Source organism: Bos taurus, chromosome 15 (assembly GCF_002263795.3).
Source record: "Bos taurus isolate L1 Dominette 01449 registration number 42190680 breed Hereford chromosome 15, ARS-UCD2.0, whole genome shotgun sequence".
NCBI lineage: Eukaryota > Metazoa > Chordata > Mammalia > Artiodactyla > Bovidae > Bos > Bos taurus.
The window spans coordinates 38,427,104-38,445,649 of record NC_037342.1 but is presented as its reverse complement, the minus strand read 5'-3'; the positions used below and the strand labels follow the sequence as shown (position 1 = coordinate 38,445,649).

Sequence of the window (18,546 nt, the reverse complement as noted above, 5' to 3'; positions counted from 1 at the left end):
ATGGGATTGACAGCAGATTGAACAACTGCAGAAGAAAAGGTTAGGGAACTTGAATATATAGGAGTAAAAGGCATCCAAGTGAAGCACAGAGAGGAAAAAAAAAAGTAAATTGAGATAATCAAATTTAACGTCCAGGCTGCTTTGCTACCAAGCATTTACTCAGAATAAAATAAAGACTTCCCACTAAATACAAATGTTGTATAGATAGTCTCTTACTATCTGAAGCTACAAATGATAAATTAAAAAAAATTCCCCAACTTGAAAGTATTAACAAGGATATGAGATAGTACTATAGCATCAAAACCCACAGAATAAATGCTGTAGTAATTTTAATAGGCATTCAAACAAATTTGTGTGCTTTGCTTCTTCAGAGAGGGTGTATGTAATGTATTCACCCTCCTCTCTTCTCTACAGTTGAGCATCTATCAGGAGCACTTCACAGAAAAAATTTAAGAAACAATGACTTAAGAAAATATTCAGGACATCACCAGAACACTAAAACACAAGATTCCAAGTTCACCTGCTAAATAACCAGTACTGATCTTAGATTCAAATCTAAGGGAAACGGCACAGAACTACAAATAAGTTTCCTCCAACAAACCACCAAAATAACAAGTCATTCAAGCATCATCTTGTGATAACAGATCAATTTTAATTCTAGCACCTGAAGCTATACAAGGGTACGCTTTATAAACTTCATGAAACTGTTGTACACATTCAATAAAGTGACAACTGTGCAATACCACTTAGTATCTCAAAATCAGGAACAAACTTTTGAATTGTTTAAACACAATCCACAGAATTAAAAAACAAAGTCAGAAGTCATCCACAGTTACACTACTTGTCAGTTAAAAGTTTTACCACTTACTACTTGATAGAACAGTCAATATCTAGTAGGGGATATTGGAAGTGATTTCAGATTCTCATCCTGTTGTACTCTATTGGGAAGGTTTCTTAAGTAGCTATGTGACTGGCCAGAGGTGGGTACAACCAGGACCAGAACAGCACGTAGGATTCTACCACAGTTTTTGTAGTTTTCACTTTTTTTTTTTCTCTTTGTCAGTTAAAAGTGAACAGTGAGAATTAAATACTTATCTTTACATATACACAAGGTATGCTGTGAAAGCATATTTGCTTACAAACATATAAAAATACTTGTTAACTAGTTTGATAAGAAAATAATGTATAAAAGTATATAGCAAAACATTAATCATCTCTGACCCTGGAAAGATCAATTCCATATTTTATATTACAAACAAAAACAGTTTTAGTTTTTTGAATCCCTTATCCAGAAATACGTGAAAAGGAAGACAGACAGAAATTATTTATTTTCACTCTCAACATGGCTGTGAAAAAGAGTTAAATTAAAATGCCAAGAACAGTGAAATGCCTAAGTCCAGAATGAGTCCAAATATTTGGCTACACAGAATATTATCTTTAAGAGTAGGAGTAATAGCAAAGGCTTTACACGCAGTTTTTAACCTATAAATACAATAGGCATTTTGGTATTTTGGCCACTGGAAAACAAAGGCTATAGCATCAGGAAAGGTCTGAGATGTCTCACGTTTGTGGATTCAATTCAGTGTATTTAAGGTTAACTAAAGTTGACATCAAAATTTTTAGAGATAGGCAAAAATTCACATTTTAAAAAACTCCCTATGTTTTTCTATTTAGAGTAACGGTAGGCAATAAGATTCCAGAAGTTAAAAGTTATTTCACAACCGATGACTTCAGCTTGGCAAACAGCTTAAATTCCAAAACTGATTCATCCCTATTAAAAGTAAGCTTAAAAAAAAAAAAAAAGAATGTGTCTGTGTATATAGATATACATTTTAAAGGAATCAGATAATCTTTGAAGCAGCCTTAGTGTTTCCATTAAATCTGTCTTGAAATGACCATTGGATTAGCTTCATGGAAAGGATTAGCCAGCTTCTTGGTCTAAGGCTACCACGGTGATCATTTATCTAAGGCTAGAAAGGTACCAACGTGATGTAAACTGTAAGGAGAGGAGGAGAAGATGAGGGCTTTCCTGGCAGTTGGTAGCTAAAATTCAAGGGATTCTTAGAAAATGACACAATGGCAGCCTTTCTTGTCTTTTTCTTTCCGTGTTGGTTCTGGTGAAGGAGGACATTCCTGCTCTTGAAATTTCCTGTAAGACAGAAAAATCTACAGATAATTGTCTTTTTGGTAATATATTGCTACAAATGCAGGTTACTGTTGGACCAATCTGGTTTTCGTGCATATGCATGTCGGTGTTAAGTTTCAACAAGGGAATCAAAGCCAATCATTGGGGGCAGGGATACACAAATGCATAAGCAAACCTGTCTGAGCTTCATTTATGGGCAAGTCTTCAATTAGATGAGACGCTGAACTCAACAAGGTCTAAGTTCCCTTCCCAGTTTGAAATTCCATGACTCCGAGGTATCCTTAGGAAGGAACACCTATCACTAGAGTATCTGCCCTTATGAGGTATGCCATTCCTATCTCGGTTCTGCCACTTTGTAGCTACAAGTCTGTATTAGAGAAGTTAGTTTCCTCTCTGAGCTGTGTTATTTTAGGAGGGATAATAAAACCCTACCTATCACAGTTTGCTATAAGGATTGAAGATTTTTGTTTATGTTCAAACATCTAACAGTCTCTGGCACAAAAAAAAGTCTCCTATACCCCTTCCTCACTCCTGGCTGACCAATATATATGGATCAATTCTAAGAACCGAAACCAAGGACAAAATATCTCAAAAAAAGCAATAAAAATTTTTTTAAAAGCACTGGTTCATACGGTAAAATACACATCAAATTTATCATCTTAACCATTCTTAAGTGTACAGGGCAGTGGCTTTACATATATTCACAATGTCGTACATCACTATTCACTTCTCAAATTTTTTCCAACTTGAGAAACTGAAACTCTACATTCCTTAAAAAAACAACAGAATTTGGGTTTTAACAAATTACTAAAAAAACAAAAAGACAACCTTCACCTCTTTTCCAACCCACAAAGACAATGTCTTAAAAAGGGGCTTAAAAAAAAAAGTACAATAGAAGCCCATAGCTCAGATGTCAATTCACCTTAGATGTACAACTAACAGGAACTAGGTCCATATACTTGTCAAACTAACCAGCAGAGAAACCAGAAGATCTAAGAAAAGAGGGTGAAGTAGGGGCCAAACCAGCAAACTAACCAAACCCTGCCCATTAAAGCAACGCACTCTTTTCTCACACACACAAACTCCAGCCTATCTCACTCACCACCTCAAGCTTCCTGGAACCCATTAACACTTTCTGAATCATAGGGGCCCCCTAGGCCAGCTTACAGAAAGCCTCTATGAAGTGCGGATATCATACTTTGTGTCCGGTGGGACTTGAATCCTTAAGGCCTGGTTTCCTTGTAGCCGGGCGGGGGCGGAATGGGTGAGAAGCTAAGAGCACACACAGGCTCTGGAATCAGAGACCTAGATTTAAGCCCCAGCTCTGCCATCCTAATATGCTCCAATCATTTAACCTCTCTGTGCCTGTTTTCTCATCTCAGAGTGCGGGCACTGTTGGGTGGTGGTGGTGAACTGCAGTAATACACACAAAGCACTTACTTAGCACAGGATCTGACAAAGGTCACCATTCAAGGGTGAGCTGCTGTCCTCACTACCTTCACACCACCTCTGCCTTTGGAAGCTGCACTGATTCTTTTCAAAATCTATGTGTACTCTACTTCAACACAATAAAATTAGGCTTTTTGGAAACAACTAGAATATGCACATAATTAAAGTTTTTAACATACTATGTCAAAAATGATTCTAAGAATCACTCCTACAATTTCCTCCTTCTTACTAAAAACATGTAATGGTGATTTTTTTCCCCCAGTTAATTATTTTAAAAAGCACAGCATGACTACCCATCAAATTCAATATATTCAAACAAACTTCCGGTATGTGTTCTGCTTACCTTATAACCCGGACAAGTTCATGGAAAGCTTGATCTACATTCATTCTAATCTTTGCTGACGCCTCCATGTATGTTACCTTAAGTTGCCGTGCTAACTGCTGTCCTTCTTCCTGTGTTACCTGAAATTCCAAGAGTTGTGTTTGAGGTACAGTATTAACAATTAAATCTGCTCTATCTACTGTTTGGCCACCAACTGCACTGTTAATCCAGCCAGAGACCAAGTTTGTCTGTCGTAAGATGAACCAAGAGACTTAACAGCTTAACACATACTGCTGAAGCCCAGCTCTGCAGAAAAACTCAGAACACGACAGAGGCAAGATGTTAGCCCAGTGATTACTCAAAAGTATTCAACACAACAGTGATAAGTACTGGGAAGTATACAAAGTGATATGAGAGTCTATAACCCTTCTGGGCAGGTCAGGAAAAGCCTCCCTGAAGAAGTGATACTCAGGTTAGAAACTAAACAAAGGCTATGGAGTTGAGTCAAGGTAAAGAAGTATCCCTCTTATATGCAGAATCCAAAAAGAAATGATACAAATGAACTTATTTACAGAACAGAAACACTCAGAGAGTTAGAGAACGAACTCATTATAATTGCAAGGCCTTGGGAGAGGATGAGGGAAAGGGATTGTTAGGTAATTGGGGATGGACATACACACGCTGCTATATTTAGAATGGATAACCAACCAAATCCTACTATACAGCACATGGAACTCTGCTCAACATTATGTGGCAGCCAGATGGGAGGGGAGTTTGGGGAGAATGGATACATGTACATGTATGGCTGAGTCCCCTCACTGTCCACCTCAAACTATCACAACATGGTTAATCAGCTACACCCCAGTATAAAATTCAGAGTTAAAATAAAGTATCCTTGACAAAGGAAATAGCAGGTGTGAAGATGCTCCAAGTTCCAGGAATTGAAAAAGCCTAGAATGGCTAGAATACAGCAAGTCAAGAGAGAACATAGCAAGAGGGGAACCTGGAGAGCAGGGCGAGCATCAAGAAGCCATGATCCTCTTCCCATTTGCACTCCCCAGGACCTGGTACATGGAAGACTCCCAATAAACACGTGGGGGAAAAAACAATGACAAGGACCACACACCCTCATGATGACTTCCTTACACGAGGCAATGAAGGAAGGTAAGCATGGAAGGGTGGCTTTGCTGATGACACATAAATGCCAGGTCAGAATAAGAAAATGCTAATTTAATGTAAGTAAATGTCCTGTATGTGTTTTAAATGTAGAGGGCTGAAATATTATTATTATTGATATTTTACAGTTATATGGTGGGGCTGAAAATATATATATTTTTTTTAAAAAAGACTTTGACTGCTGCCATTACCACACACACAAAAAAATAATAAATACAGGTGAGAAAATTATAGATGAGCAAAAAGGAAAAAATAGAAAATTTAGGAACCTCTCATCCATACAGAACCACATTCTTCTCATCTTTTTTCAAGGATATAGATTTTTCTCTGCAAAAACAGAATCATAATTTTTGTACCTTTATCTTAGACCCTGGCATTATGCTAAATCCACTGATCTAGGTGTTTTTTGTTTTTACTTATGTAAATGCCACAGACTCTTTTTACATAAGTAATCATGCCATGTGTTAATAAATCTGTTTTTTGTTGCTTTCTTTCTAATGTGGATGCATTTTCACTCTTTTTCTGACCCTTCCGTATTGCCTGGAACCTCAAAGACGACAGGGGAAGGGGATACTTTTGTTTCTGATCTTAGGTACAAAGCATTTAGTCTTCCAGCATTAAATAAGCTGTATTGTTTTCACAATTCCATTTTATCATCTTGGTTGGCTAATGAACTCGGTATGTATTATGTTGGGAGAAGGCAATGGCATCCCACTCCAGTACTGTTGCCTGGAAAATCCCATGGATGGAGGAGCCTGGTAGGCTGCAGTCCATGGGGTTGCACAGAGTCGGACACGACTGAAGCGACTTAGCAGCAGCATGTATTATGTTATTTTTATAACTGCTTCAGTTTATATTATACATGTTTCACTTCTGTCTAATTCAAATGGAATGTCAATCCATGTATAGTTTAAGACTCTTTTAACAGTATGTTTCTTCCTCCTGATAAGTTTTATTATTACCACCTACACTATTTTTGTTTTAAACATCCCATTATGTTTTAAGGAGATTTAAGTGACAATAATAAAAGTAATTTATATTTACCCACATAAATAGGTAAAGGTGTTCTTCATTTCTTTGTACAGATCTAGATTTCCATTTGGTACAGTTTTCCTCTTTTTCCATTTCTTTTAACGTAAGTCTGCTGGTAATAAATTCTTTCCATTTTTGTATATCTGGGAGAAGTCTTTACTTCACCTTTGCTTTTGAAATAAATTTTTAGATATTAACTTCTAGGTGAGTTTGCCACTCTGGCTGATTAGAATATGAATTATTCCTGGCCCTACTTCAGCTCAAAGTATTGTTCCAACCATTCCTTTCATGTAGCTTGTTCTCCTAATTTAATATTACATTCACAAAAGTTAGCACCTTCAGTGAAATATCATTAGGCTACTACATTACCATGTATATATCTAACAATTACTTTATAACAGATTATACCCTGTTGTATTTCAAAAGAGTGGCAGGCAGGTTCTACACAGCACTGGTATATGTAAGTTTAACAATTTTAAAATTTACTCTGCCCCTCCTTCACAACAGTACATGTACCATAAGGCCTATGGTTTGAAATATAAATCAATCAAATTAAACAAGCAATTAACAATGAGTAAGAAGCCAAGTATGAAAAGAAAGCTTTAAAGAGCCACCAATTCAGAAAGGAAAATTCCTTTTTAAGAAAAGTTGACATGAAATTCCTTCCTACAAAAAGAGCCTCATGTTAAAAATTCTGTTCCTTCTTCCTGGGATGTCCTCCTTTCTCTCCCAACTCTATCTATACTAATTCATTTCATACTAATAATTCAAGACTTGAGCAATCAAAAACTTTCTGTTGTTTTTACAGTATCCCAGAATGACCATCACATTCTTTAATGACTAGCAAAAAAAAGTCAACATACTACAATTTTTGGTTTGGCTTTTCATTCTCCCAGCATTATGCCATTTTTAGCTAAGTTGTAAGGTCTACTTGCCTTTGTACACCCAGAGCCTAGAAGAGCACATAGCAGTTATTCAATAAACATATGTTAAGGAAATAGAGCATGACCAAATACTTATGCCTCTCTTCTTTTACTGTGAAGTAAGGTAAAAATAAATATTTGAGACATGTCAATCTCAATAAATTACTTTCTTTACTGATACAGGTAATTTGATTGTGGGAGGGAAATACACATCCTTAAGAATATTGCTCTTTCTGCTCAATTACTCCTCAGAAAGCTACCTTGCCCTCTCCCACCAACACAATATATTCAGCTGGAGGGAAACAGGAAAATAACCCAACTTTATACAATTAAGAAAAATTAATAAATTATTAAGTGTAGATGATTAAAAAAAAAAAAAATCCCACTGCTAAGACTGTTTATGTGCTTCATTTGTTTGTTTGTTAGCCCGGTCTCACATCAATCTTCCAGGAACTGAGGTCAGCAAAGTTCACACACACGTTTCTGGTCAAGACATCTCTAACCACATATAGTGCTGCTTCTGAGCTTACTGAGCATACTTTTAGTTAAGAAGTAAAAACAGCATCACCACAAAAGCAAAAAGATGACAAAAAGAACACCATATGGAACAAAGCCAAAACACTGTGAAGCCAAAAATCAACAAAAAACTGAAAGCCACATAAACAAGGATTTCCTGGAGGTTCCCCAACCAGGGAATTTTATAAAGATGCCAAATCCTATGCCTGGTTTTGGTAGATCTGAGTGCTACCCAGAAATATTTCATTTTAAACAGCCAAGGTGAACCCGATGCAAGAAATTCAGGTTTATACTTGGAAACCTCCAGTGAGACTCAGTTCAAAGGCACAGATGAATCTTAGTGGAAATCCACAACAATACAAGTTTATCTAACACCATGTATTTTTAAATCAAGAAGAGCAAAATGGGAATGATGAGAGCAATTTTATTAAACAAATGGGGTTTAATAGAAATAGACTACAACATCTGCAATACTTAGGGTTGTACTGAGTTTACAATACAACCTAAGTTTACAGAAGCAAAATTTGTTTTTCAAAAATATCTATTATGTAGTCATTTTAATACCACATCTTGATTCACTGATGCCTTGATTCATTCCTTCAGCAACTTTGTTCTATGTGCTAAGGATAAAATATGAACAAAACAAAGTGGTCAAAACTGAGAAGCCCTCATGGTGCTTACAAACCTTTTAGATGCGGACAAGGCAGCAACACGTATAGCCAGAAGAGACCCTTACTCGACTGTTGTGGGGAGGAGCCTGTTTTCCCTGGGAGGATGCAGGGGCACTCTGTGGTCAAGGTACTGACAGACAGGTGGAGCGGGGATAAGCACACTGAGGTAATACATTGTTACAGGTGAAATGGGCTCCTTTCTCAAATTATTGATGACAAGCACTTAACAAGGAGGAACAGAGAAACTAAGCCAGGAGAGGCAAAAGGGGAAAAATCAAAAGGAAAAAAAAAAAGAGAGAGACAGACAAAAACTCCGGATTTCTAGACCAGGCTGAGTCAAGGACAAAGAGCTTGAAATCAGAGCTATCATGAAGTTCACAGTCCAAGCCCACAGACAGCTGCTGTATTAAATTTCAGAATTAATATGCTGTCATATTTAATAATGTTTATATTTCAGCAAGGGCAAGCAAATCATTTACCTATATTTTCTTACTATACCTTTGACAGGATAAACAAAATGATCAGTCTCTCTAAGGGCTCAGGTATGTGTTAATACTGCCATTCAAATTCTACAGATCTCTTTTTATGTCAGTGATTTTGTTTTTTTTCTGTCATCAGTGCCTAGAAAGTGTTCTATAAAAGCTGGATGAATAGGGGATGCAAGAATCAAGTCCAGAGACATACAGAAGCCAAAAGGAAGCAGCAAAGCCTCTTCTGGCTGATCTCCCCTCCCTGATGGGTTCAGAATCTCAGGAGCAGTAGTAGGGATACCCAGGGCTGACCCACATATAAAGAACATAGGGAAATGGCATTTGCTCTGTAAGGAAAACAGCACAGCAACTAGAGCAAGTCCAAAGGATCATGCCTAAGACAAAGGCAGGAATTAACAAACTGACCAGCAACTGACGGCAATCAGACTGGTTAGTGACTATGAATCTAAAGAGACGGCCAAAAAGTCAGCATTTCCAAACAAGGGGAAGTTTTTATAGGGTGCCTGTGGCCTGTCCGGGTTCAGCTGGTACAGCAAGTAAGGATGCCAAGATATACAGAACATCACCTTTAATTCGAAAGAGGGTTTTCAAAGATAAGAAACCTTTAGTATAGCATTTCAGCTACTATGAGTAAGGTCCTCGAGGCTAGGAGGCAAAAGGTATGTTTGTACACCCAGGGCCTAGGAGAGTGTCTGCCTCAGCCCTAAGACACCTGACAGAGACAAGGAGGTATCAACAAAGGGAGGAGGGAGGAGGTGCAGGGAATACTGCTCCAGAGCTCAGTAAAGTGTTTCAGAAAGGAGAATGTGAATATCTGTGTCAAATGTTACTGACATCTGCGTTAAGCCATGACCTTGACCAGGTGCTACATGCCTGCAGTCAGTGCCAGAAAGGAAAAGAAGTAGAGAATGAGTGTAGAGATAACACTTCTAAGGAGTTTTGCTTACTCGGAGGAGGAGGAAAAACATTCTCAAAGAGGGACGTGACGTTAGCATTTGCTATGGTTGCTGCTGCTGCTGCTAAGTCGCTTCAGTCGTGTCCAACTCTGTGCGACCCCATAGACGGCAGCCCATGGAGGGCTCCTCCGTCCCTGGGATTCTCCAGGCAAGAACACTGGAGTAGGTTGCCATTTCCTTCTCCAATGCATGCATGCATGCTAAGTTGCTTCAGTTGTATCCGACTCCATGCGACCCTATGGATAGCAGCCCACCAGGCTCCGCTGTCCACAGGATTCTCCAGGCAAGAATACTGGAGTGGGTTGCCATTTTGCTATGGTTACTTTTTGTTATAAAGATGAGAGCACTGCAGCATGTCTCAGGCTGATGGAAATGATCATGCAGGAGAGAATTGGAACACCTGGATGGAACAACTGCTAGGGTGATGCCCAGGAGAAAGAATGGATGGGCTCCAGTGCCTACCAGAGAGGTTGGTCAGTGAGGTGAAGTTAATCCACGCAAGTGGGGAGAAGCAAAATTGATGGGGCACACGTGCACTTAGGATAGCGCATGTGCAGGTGGGAACATGTGGAAGTTCCTCAGGAAAATACCACTCATCATCAATCTGTTGAGAATGAGGGAGGGGGAGTGTTATAAACTTAAGAATGAAAGAGTAAGTATTAATTATCCAAACAAGTGGGAAATGAATGGACTAGGGAAACGGAGGAGGATTTCCAGTCGGCACTAAAGGCTCTCACATAAGAGTACTGACGGTGACTTTTAAGTGAGTTAGCTAACACCCCGAGTGTGGCTGTGAAGGAACCTAGAAAAGAGACGACAAAGCATGGGAGTAATAAGATGTCTCTCTGTGCCTATCCTTCAGAGAGGAGACCCATAGGAATGAGCAGAAAATTAAGCAGTTTTCAGCCATTTGCTTTTCTCCCTTGGATACATATATACATTTGAACCTTTCAGTGTTTACACAGTAACTAATGTCTATGCATATGTTTCAAAGCCCAGAAATAAAGAACTTACTTCAAGCTCACTGCCTATCTTTGAGGTGATGAAAATATTAAACTTATTCCCAATACTGTTTCTCTTATCACTGTGTTGTTATTTTACTCTGAGACTCTATTACTTTTATAAAAAAAGAAAAAAACTTAAGATGAAAAATTTATAAATCTATGGTATAAAACAAAGCCAAAGTACCATGATATGTTAATATCTGCAGACAGATGGAAACCACACTCCAAATACTAGCAATCTTCACTATATAAATGGCTTAAAAATAATTCATACTGATTCCCTGCCCCCAAGCTAACGATGGCAAGACTTGTTTAGTTCTGGTGGACACACTCTCCCCTCCTCTGTTCTCCCTAATCTTGCCAAACATATAGAAGACTCCCAGCTCAGCCCAGGCCTGCCAACTAATTCCTTTACTGGAGTTACCACCATGAAAAAGCTTGAGAAAAACCAGGGCAGGAAATATATCTATCCAGCATTAGATACAGCAAGAACCCCCTGTTCCCGGCAGAGCTACTTTGCCATTAGTTCTCAGATCCAACAACATCTACAAATGTTTCTAGTACTAGAAAGGGCTGAGAAGAACAGTTAAAAAAAGTCCTACTGAGCAATAGTTAATAAATATAATTAGATTGAGAAATGCTGAAGAAGATGGTCACCTCAAGATAAAATATAAATTTTTTATAAAAGATGGACTGTCTACTCCAAGTTTTAGGATGTGATCAATGCCATATCCTAAATTACTTTCAACAGCTTTTACTGGTTTGAAATGAAGATAGAATGTTTTTCACCTTAACTTTATAATAAATCAGATATGAAAGAGAAGTACCAGTAAGATTTATTCTATACCAGGTAAACATGTCTAAACTTAGCATTAGAACAGTATCATCCTATCAAGTTCACGTCTAAAATTTGGTATACCTTCAACAAAACTTTACAAACAGCACACGAATCAAAGATTCTGTTTTAGATAATGGTTAATTATAAAACGGAAGTCTGTCCTCAACGCTGTTTGTCAACCCATCTTTCCTGATGTCTGCACTCTCAAACAAAATCTGCCAACAAAAGACTACGTTAACACCAAGATCATATAAAAAAAATGGAACTTAAATACCAGCACACAAGTTAAGAAAGTATTGAAACAACTGTATTCCAGATGAGGGGGTAAAGACTAAAGACCTAAATAACGTAGCATCTCCATTAACTTACATATGATCTTGTTCCCTCTGCCACAAAAAAGGAGTGGCCAATATATACCAAAAATTTTAAAAATCAAATGTGAAATAATTGGGTAAAGAACAAATGAGTATAAATAAGCTTGCAACGAAATACTAAAAATATTATTTTCCTGCAGGTTATTGGGCAGTTAGAGCTGCCCATGTGATTAACAGGACTTAGGAGAAATTCAAATTCTGTCATTTAAATTAAAGTCATTCTCTAAATGAGGTAATTCAGCATTAACACTGAATTAAGCTACCCGGGTGACCCAGATGGTAAAGCATACTCCTGCAATGCAGGAGACCTGGGTTTGATCCCCAGGTTGGGAAGATCCCCTAGAGGAGGGCATGGCAGCCCACTCCAGTATTCTCGCCTGTAGAATTCCATGGACAGAGGAGCCTGGTGGACTACAGTCCATGGGGTCACAAAGAGTCAGACACGACTGAGCGACTAAGCACAGCACAGGGGTAATTTTAAGAGTATGTAAATTAGAGCTGTAGGTCTTACCTTAGAAATTATAACATGTGAATGGAGCTGGTATAAAATACCTGCAGGTTTACAGTCCACTGAAGTTCTGTGTAATATGTAAAAATTTAATATCCCCAAATCTGCTTCCTTTTAATCTGTCACCTGTTATAGTACTCCCATCAAATCCAGCGTGCCACACTCAGCACAGTGTTTTTGATCACGGCACTTTCTCATTAAATATAGCTGCTCACTTACATAATTACAAATAACTGGTTTCCCAAGAGCAAAACCCTCTCACCTGTCTCTGATGATCCAGATCTGCTTTATTACCAATTAAAATCATTGGAAACTCATCACGATCCTTTACTCTGAGAATCTGTCTTTGAAACTTATAGATTTCTTCAAAACTAAAAACAAAAACAAATTCATTAATTTGGTCAAATATCAGAATTCAGACTCCCCTGTCCCATTTAGTACTTTCTTACTTTTCCTTTTCCTATACAAACAAGAATGCAAATTTAATGAACAGTGAGCTAGACATGAACAGGAGAGATCTACAGTTAAATATTGATACAAACCTGCCTCTGTCTGTGACTGAAAAGACCAAAAGGAAACCCTCGCCAGTTCTCATATACTGTTCTCTCATAGCTCCAAATTCCTCTTGTCCCGCTGTATCCAGAACTAAAGAAAAAACAAGAAATGTAATGATGTTCATGTGTTCATCTCTCAAAAATGGCTCCCTCACATGGGCAGGCCCAGTTACTGTGGATCCTTTGGAAAACATCACACTTGGTACAATTTTTTAAACAGCATTCCCCTTTTAGTACTTTATTTTCAATGCTAAAGACAAATGTATTCTAATGGCAGACAGTCGCAGAGTTATCTTCATCAGTGCAGGTTGATTTCGTAGTTAGAATACATTAGCATAGCAATGACAAGGTTATAAATATCAAATTCATATAGGCAGACAGAGTCAGATAACTTCTGAAGTCACTTGGATGTTTACCTCCTCTATGAAAAGAACTGAAAAAGATACCTGTAAATTCAAGAAGGAAATGCTGGTGCACCCCACCCCCCAATACCATACTGAATGTACAGGTGCTGAGGTATTCATTGATCTCTGTGAATAAAAGAATCATACAAGTTAAAAGAACAGCCCTTTCTCTTGTGGAGGAGTGGAATGTTTAACCAAGAACAAAACACTATTTGCTAAGGCCTCTGTGCTATAAACTCTAAGCAAGTTAGCAAATATTGAAGCTTTTCTATATTTACTTCACCTGTTTTAGCCTTCATCAAAATGCAGGAAGAGCCAAGACCTCGTTTGTTTTTTCCCCAAATGTCCCAATAAACCCAACTTTAACAAGTTACAGTGACATGACTAATTTTACCTGCTCTCAATCCAGTTATTGTTTTACATTACATTTAAATTGCCTAACATGTAGATTCATCAATTAAAACTAATGAAAAAGATGAACTTATATTCAAGATCATCTAACATTTCAACTGTAGGTATTTAACCTAGCAAAACTTCAAAGCTTACTTAAAAAAATATGATACATGAACCATTAAATAAAAGAAGCTTACTTACTGTCTAGCCGGGCTGCCCGGTCATCTATCACACACTGCTTTGTGTAGGAATCCTCGATGGTTGGATCATAATCCGTTACAAAATAAGACTGTAAGAAAAATAACATAATTTTAAAATTTATGCTTACTTGCCCAAGTACCAACATAACTTTACCCAGAACTTATCAAAATATTTTTACTGTATTAAAGTGTATCCTACTATGTCAATTCCCTATTGAATGAAATCTATTCACAGCAGCTTCCAAGTGGAGAAAGGATACTAAACATCTCTGAATTTTCACATCTGAAACATGTAAGAAGACTGTAAAAGCTCTACTGCAGTTTTTTTCCATTTTTCGTAATTAACTTACATACAAGTAAAACTCTAGATTTCAAGTTCCAGAAAAACTAGAAACACACCTATAGCTGTAATTCGGGTCTATCTCCAACCCAAAGGCAGGCATCAGTCCTTAGAACAAACTGTAACAGTTTTGGAACAAAAGAGACAACACGAAGTCTGGCTGCTTCGATGCCTGATCGTCTCTTCACTTTTCTCACACCTTGCCTTAGTTCCCTTTCAGTTGCCTTGTGTATTACCCTAAAGGACATGATTTCAGGATTTTTTTTTAATCTGCATGAATCTCAAACTTATTCTTTCACTGATATTTTTGTTAGTTTTCCAACTATTTCCTCTTCTGTTAGCAAAGCCACCCAACCATCACCTTATGAAGTCATCACCAGAAGGAGGGCAGTTAAGGCAGCAGAGGAAGACGGGAGGAGTCCTAGCAAATCATTTAATGTTTGATTATTACATTTCACAATCTTTTTAAAAGATTTTAAAAAGAAACCAGAAACACGCATCTAAAAGACAACTGATTTCCCTTTCATCCAGAAGGGCGCTGCCTAGGACACTGATGTCAGTTCTGAGTGTCTCCCTTACTCTCCCTCTTGACTGGCCTCCTCAAAGCCTATTTTGCCACTAACTCATCACAAAATCTTAGGGATGACTTGGAGGAAGGCAGCTTAATGCTAGAAATGAGTGCTGAAGGTGTTCAGTCATTCTACAAGCAAGGGCTCCTGGAAACTGGACCTGCTGGCTCCAGGGACACACCGTTCTGAAGAGACAACCCCTGCATGGTGAGCTGTGCACAAACCAAAAAGCTACTTAAAAGTAAGCACTCTGAACAGGGCAGCAAAGAAACTCCTCGTATGGGGGCAGAGGGGGAGGGGACAAGGACTAATCTGCTTGCTACCCTGACTTTACATATTCATTTTAATTTTAAATGATACTTCCTATTTTTTATTTGTATTTTTGGAGTAACTTTAGTTATACAGAATTTAGCTGTAATTCTATTTCCCTTTTGGTGGCTTCATTTAAATGATCAAATGGCCAACATCAGTTGGATCATCAAAAGAGCAAGAGACTTCCAGAAAAACATCTTCTTCTGTTTTACTGACTACACCAAAGCCTTTGACTGTGTGGATCACAATAAACTGTGGAAAATTCTTAATAACATGGGAATACAAGACCACCTGACCTGCCTCCTGAGAAATCTGTATGCAGGTCAAGAAGCAACAATTAGAACTGGACATGAAATAACAGACTGGTTCCAAATCGGGAAAGGAGTATGTCAAGGCTGTTTATTGTCACCCTGCTCATTTAACTTAAATGCAGAGTACATCATGAGAAACGCTGGGCTGGAAGAAGCAAAAGCTGGAATCAAGATTGCCAAGAGAAATATCAATAACCTCACATATGTAGATGATACCACCCTTATGGCAGAAAGTGAAGAGGAAATAAAAAGCCTCTTGATGAAAGTGAAAGAGGAGAGTGAAAAAGTGGGCTTAAAGCTCAACATTCAGAAAACGAAGATCATGGCATCTGGTCCCATCACTTCACGGCAAATAGATGGAGGAACAATAGCAACAGTGAAAGACTTTATTTTCTTGGGTTCCAAAATCACTGCAGATGGTGACTGCAGCCATGAAATTAAAAGACACTTACTCCTTAGAAGAAAAGCTACAACCAACTTAGAGAGCATATTAAAAAGCAGAGACTACTTTACCAACAAATGTCCATCTAGTCAAAGCTATGGTTTTTCCAGTAGTCATGTATGGATATGAGAGTTGGACTACAAAGAAAGCTGAGTGCTGAAGAATTGATGCTTTGGAACTGTGGTGTTGGAGAAGACTTTTGAGAGTCCCCTGGACTGCAAGGAGATCCAACCAGTCCCTCCTAAAGGAAATCAGTCCTGAATACTCATTGGAAGGACTGATGCTGAAGCTGAAACTCCCAATATTTTGGCCACCTGATGCAAGAACTGACTCATTTGAAAAGACTCCGGTGCTGGGCAAGATTGAAGGTGGGAGGAAAAGGGGGACAACAGAGGATGAGATGGTTGGATGGTATCACGGACTCAATGGACAGGAGTCTGAGTAAGCTCTGGCGGGTGGTGATGGATAGGGAAGCCTGGCATGCTACAGTCCATAGGGTCGCAAAGAGTCGGACATGACTGTGTGACTGAACTGAACTGATTTTTTTTTTTTTTTAATTACCAACAGGAGGGGCTTTGAGTAGAAAGCCATTTCCATCACCACCCCATCCCCATTTTAAAATAAACAGATATCAAAACAATCTTTGAACTGACTCTCTGGAACCCACATCTCTTCTAAAAGTAAATACAACTGGCAACATATTCTTTGTACCCACTATTCTAAACAACACAGAAAGCAGTCTTTCACCAAACAACCTGGATAAAGCACAGTATTTAAATCTTAAGTTTCCTGAAACATGTTTCTCCACAGTAACCTGACACTTGCTGCCATGCTTTCATCTTGTAAAACCTAAGCTTCGTTGACGACTCCCAAGTTATCCCTTAATGTGCCAAAATGACCCTCCCAGTTTGTCTGAAAACACAATGGACAAATATTAAGTATATTTTTTTCAAACGTTCAAGTCATGTATGACTTCCGCTGTGATGGGTTTCTTTGCATTGTGATACCAAATTAAGAAAATAACACATATAGAGGACTGTTGGTTTAAGCAACGCTGAGGACAATTGTTTTTCCTTTCTGTGACTATGGAAGTTACATATTTTCTTTAGATGTCTTGGCTCTTGAAATACAATCTTAATGTTATAAGAATTTTGCCTCTTCACCAAGACTGGCATGCATTTATCCCACTCATTAATGTTTAATATGAGTTAACTGTTGCAATTTCTGGGTATTTAGGTCTACATTTCATCTTTGCTATGTCCTATTTTCAAAATTTGCAGAGACCTTGCTATATATAGATTTTAAAGAACCATCTTCACTAAAAGCATCATCGCCCCTCATAAGAGATCCATCTTAAGGAACATTACTCTGTTACATAACCAAAGACCCATTTCCCTCTCACAATTCTAATAAGCCACAGGTCATAATGCGCCTAAAACTAGCATTCATCCTGTGCAGGTAGGAAAGATAAATCATCACCTCCTATCCCAAAAACTTAATATTTTTGTTACTTAAACTTGGGTCCCAGATATTTGAGGCAGCAGATCACCAACAGGAGATCAGTCTCTGGTGATGGAGAGTGCTGGATTTAATTCTAACTCTACTACTTTCTAGCTGTGGAACCTAAGGCAAATTACCTCTTTAACCTTCAGCATCTGTAAAACAGGATAGTAACACAACCCCATGGAAAGGATAAAATGAAGTAAAGAATATAAAGTGCCAACACACACTGATGACTAATAAATGTTGGTCAGTGTATTGTTCTGTCATGTAGTTAAATGGTATGAACTAGAGTTTTTATTCAACTGAAAACATGACCTAATACCAGGAACGGCTATTGTAATTCCAATCCTAGTTATACCAGACTAGACTTGTTTTCCAAAATGCTGTGAATCAAGATAAAAGCTCCCCATCTGAAGTTCTGGAAATATTTCTTTGGACTTCAGCAGTAATTACACAAGTATATATAACACATATGTAAAAACTCATCAAGCTGTACATTTAAGATATGTGCATTTTGTATGTGTACAAACTACTCCTCTATAAAATATATTAATGGTTCCCCGTTGTTTCTAGGAATCAGCACTTTTTTTACACAGTTCACAAAGCTCTCCAGTTTGATGTGTGTTGTTCACCAAAGTGGTATTCTTCACTACCTGAATCCCTTCTGCCGATTGCTCTTGCTCTTGGTTTCATTCACTTGTTCAACAATCATTTATGGGGCATCCCTGGTGGCTCAGATGGTAAAGAATCCGCCTGCAATGCAAGAGACTTGGGTTCGATCCTTGGGTTGGGAAGATCCCCTGGAGGAGGACGTGGCAACCCACTCCAGTATTCTTGCCTGGAGAAACCCATGGACAGAGAAGCCCGGCAGGCTATGGTCCATTGGGTTGCAAAGAGTTAGACATGACTGAGCGACTAAGCACAGCACAGAGACAAGGTCCCTACTTATACAGGAACCCACTGCTTTTTACACACCTAGCAACTGTGTTGTAATTGGGACAAGGGGAATGGGGAGTATTAAAGGTATTGGCCAAAGAACAGAAATTAGCAGGAAATGCCAGTAACATGCTTGTTCAGAAGGCAACCAAGTGTAAGCAGGTAATGCTGCAGGA

General features: G+C 38.3%; 1 protein-coding gene across 1 annotated transcript in view; it reads right to left on the bottom strand.

Moving 5' to 3' along the window:
- Nucleotides 1–1,310: 1,310 nt before the first annotated feature.
- The window catches only part of RRAS2 (RAS related 2), a 77,146-nt gene continuing 59,910 nt past the window's right edge, over nt 1,311–18,546 (bottom strand). The window contains exons 2-6 of the mRNA NM_001099010.2: nt 13,959–14,046; nt 12,949–13,051; nt 12,669–12,777; nt 3,939–4,057; nt 1,311–2,149 (exon numbers count right to left, since the gene is read on the bottom strand). Coding sequence (NP_001092480.1) covers nt 2,062–2,149; nt 3,939–4,057; nt 12,669–12,777; nt 12,949–13,051; nt 13,959–14,046 — 507 coding nt within the window. The 3' untranslated portion in view covers nt 1,311–2,061. The remainder of the gene's footprint in view (nt 2,150–3,938; nt 4,058–12,668; nt 12,778–12,948; nt 13,052–13,958; nt 14,047–18,546) is intronic.